General features: G+C 67.5%; 1 protein-coding gene across 1 annotated transcript in view; it reads left to right on the forward strand.

The window, feature by feature from the left end:
• EMH_0080190 (uncharacterized protein) overlaps positions 1 to 200 on the forward strand; it is a gene marked incomplete at both ends in the record, with an annotated part of 3,682 nt that overhangs the window by 2,610 nt on the left and 872 nt on the right. Inside the window, one exon of the mRNA XM_013500225.1 lies at positions 1 to 184. Within this exon, the coding sequence (XP_013355679.1) occupies positions 1 to 184 (184 nt within the window). The remainder of the gene's footprint in view (positions 185 to 200) is intronic.

The following is a 200-nucleotide window of genomic DNA, read 5'->3' on the forward strand; positions in this document are numbered from 1 at the left end:
GCAGCAGGCCCGCCTCCTGCCCGGCCGCCGCCCAAGGCTGGTGCAGCAGAACCCTCGAAAACCGCTCCACCGCCACCACCAAAGGCAGCAACAGCAACGCCTGCAGACGCAGCAGCAGCAGCAGCACCACCAGCAGCAGCGGAGGAGGTTGTGTATGGCCCTTTGACGAAGGAGGAGGCCGAACGTGCCGAGCGTGGAGG

This window comes from Eimeria mitis, genomic scaffold (genome assembly GCF_000499745.2).
Source record: "Eimeria mitis Houghton genomic scaffold, Emh_scaff5156, whole genome shotgun sequence".
In the NCBI taxonomy this organism is placed as follows: Eukaryota; Apicomplexa; class Conoidasida; order Eucoccidiorida; family Eimeriidae; genus Eimeria; species Eimeria mitis.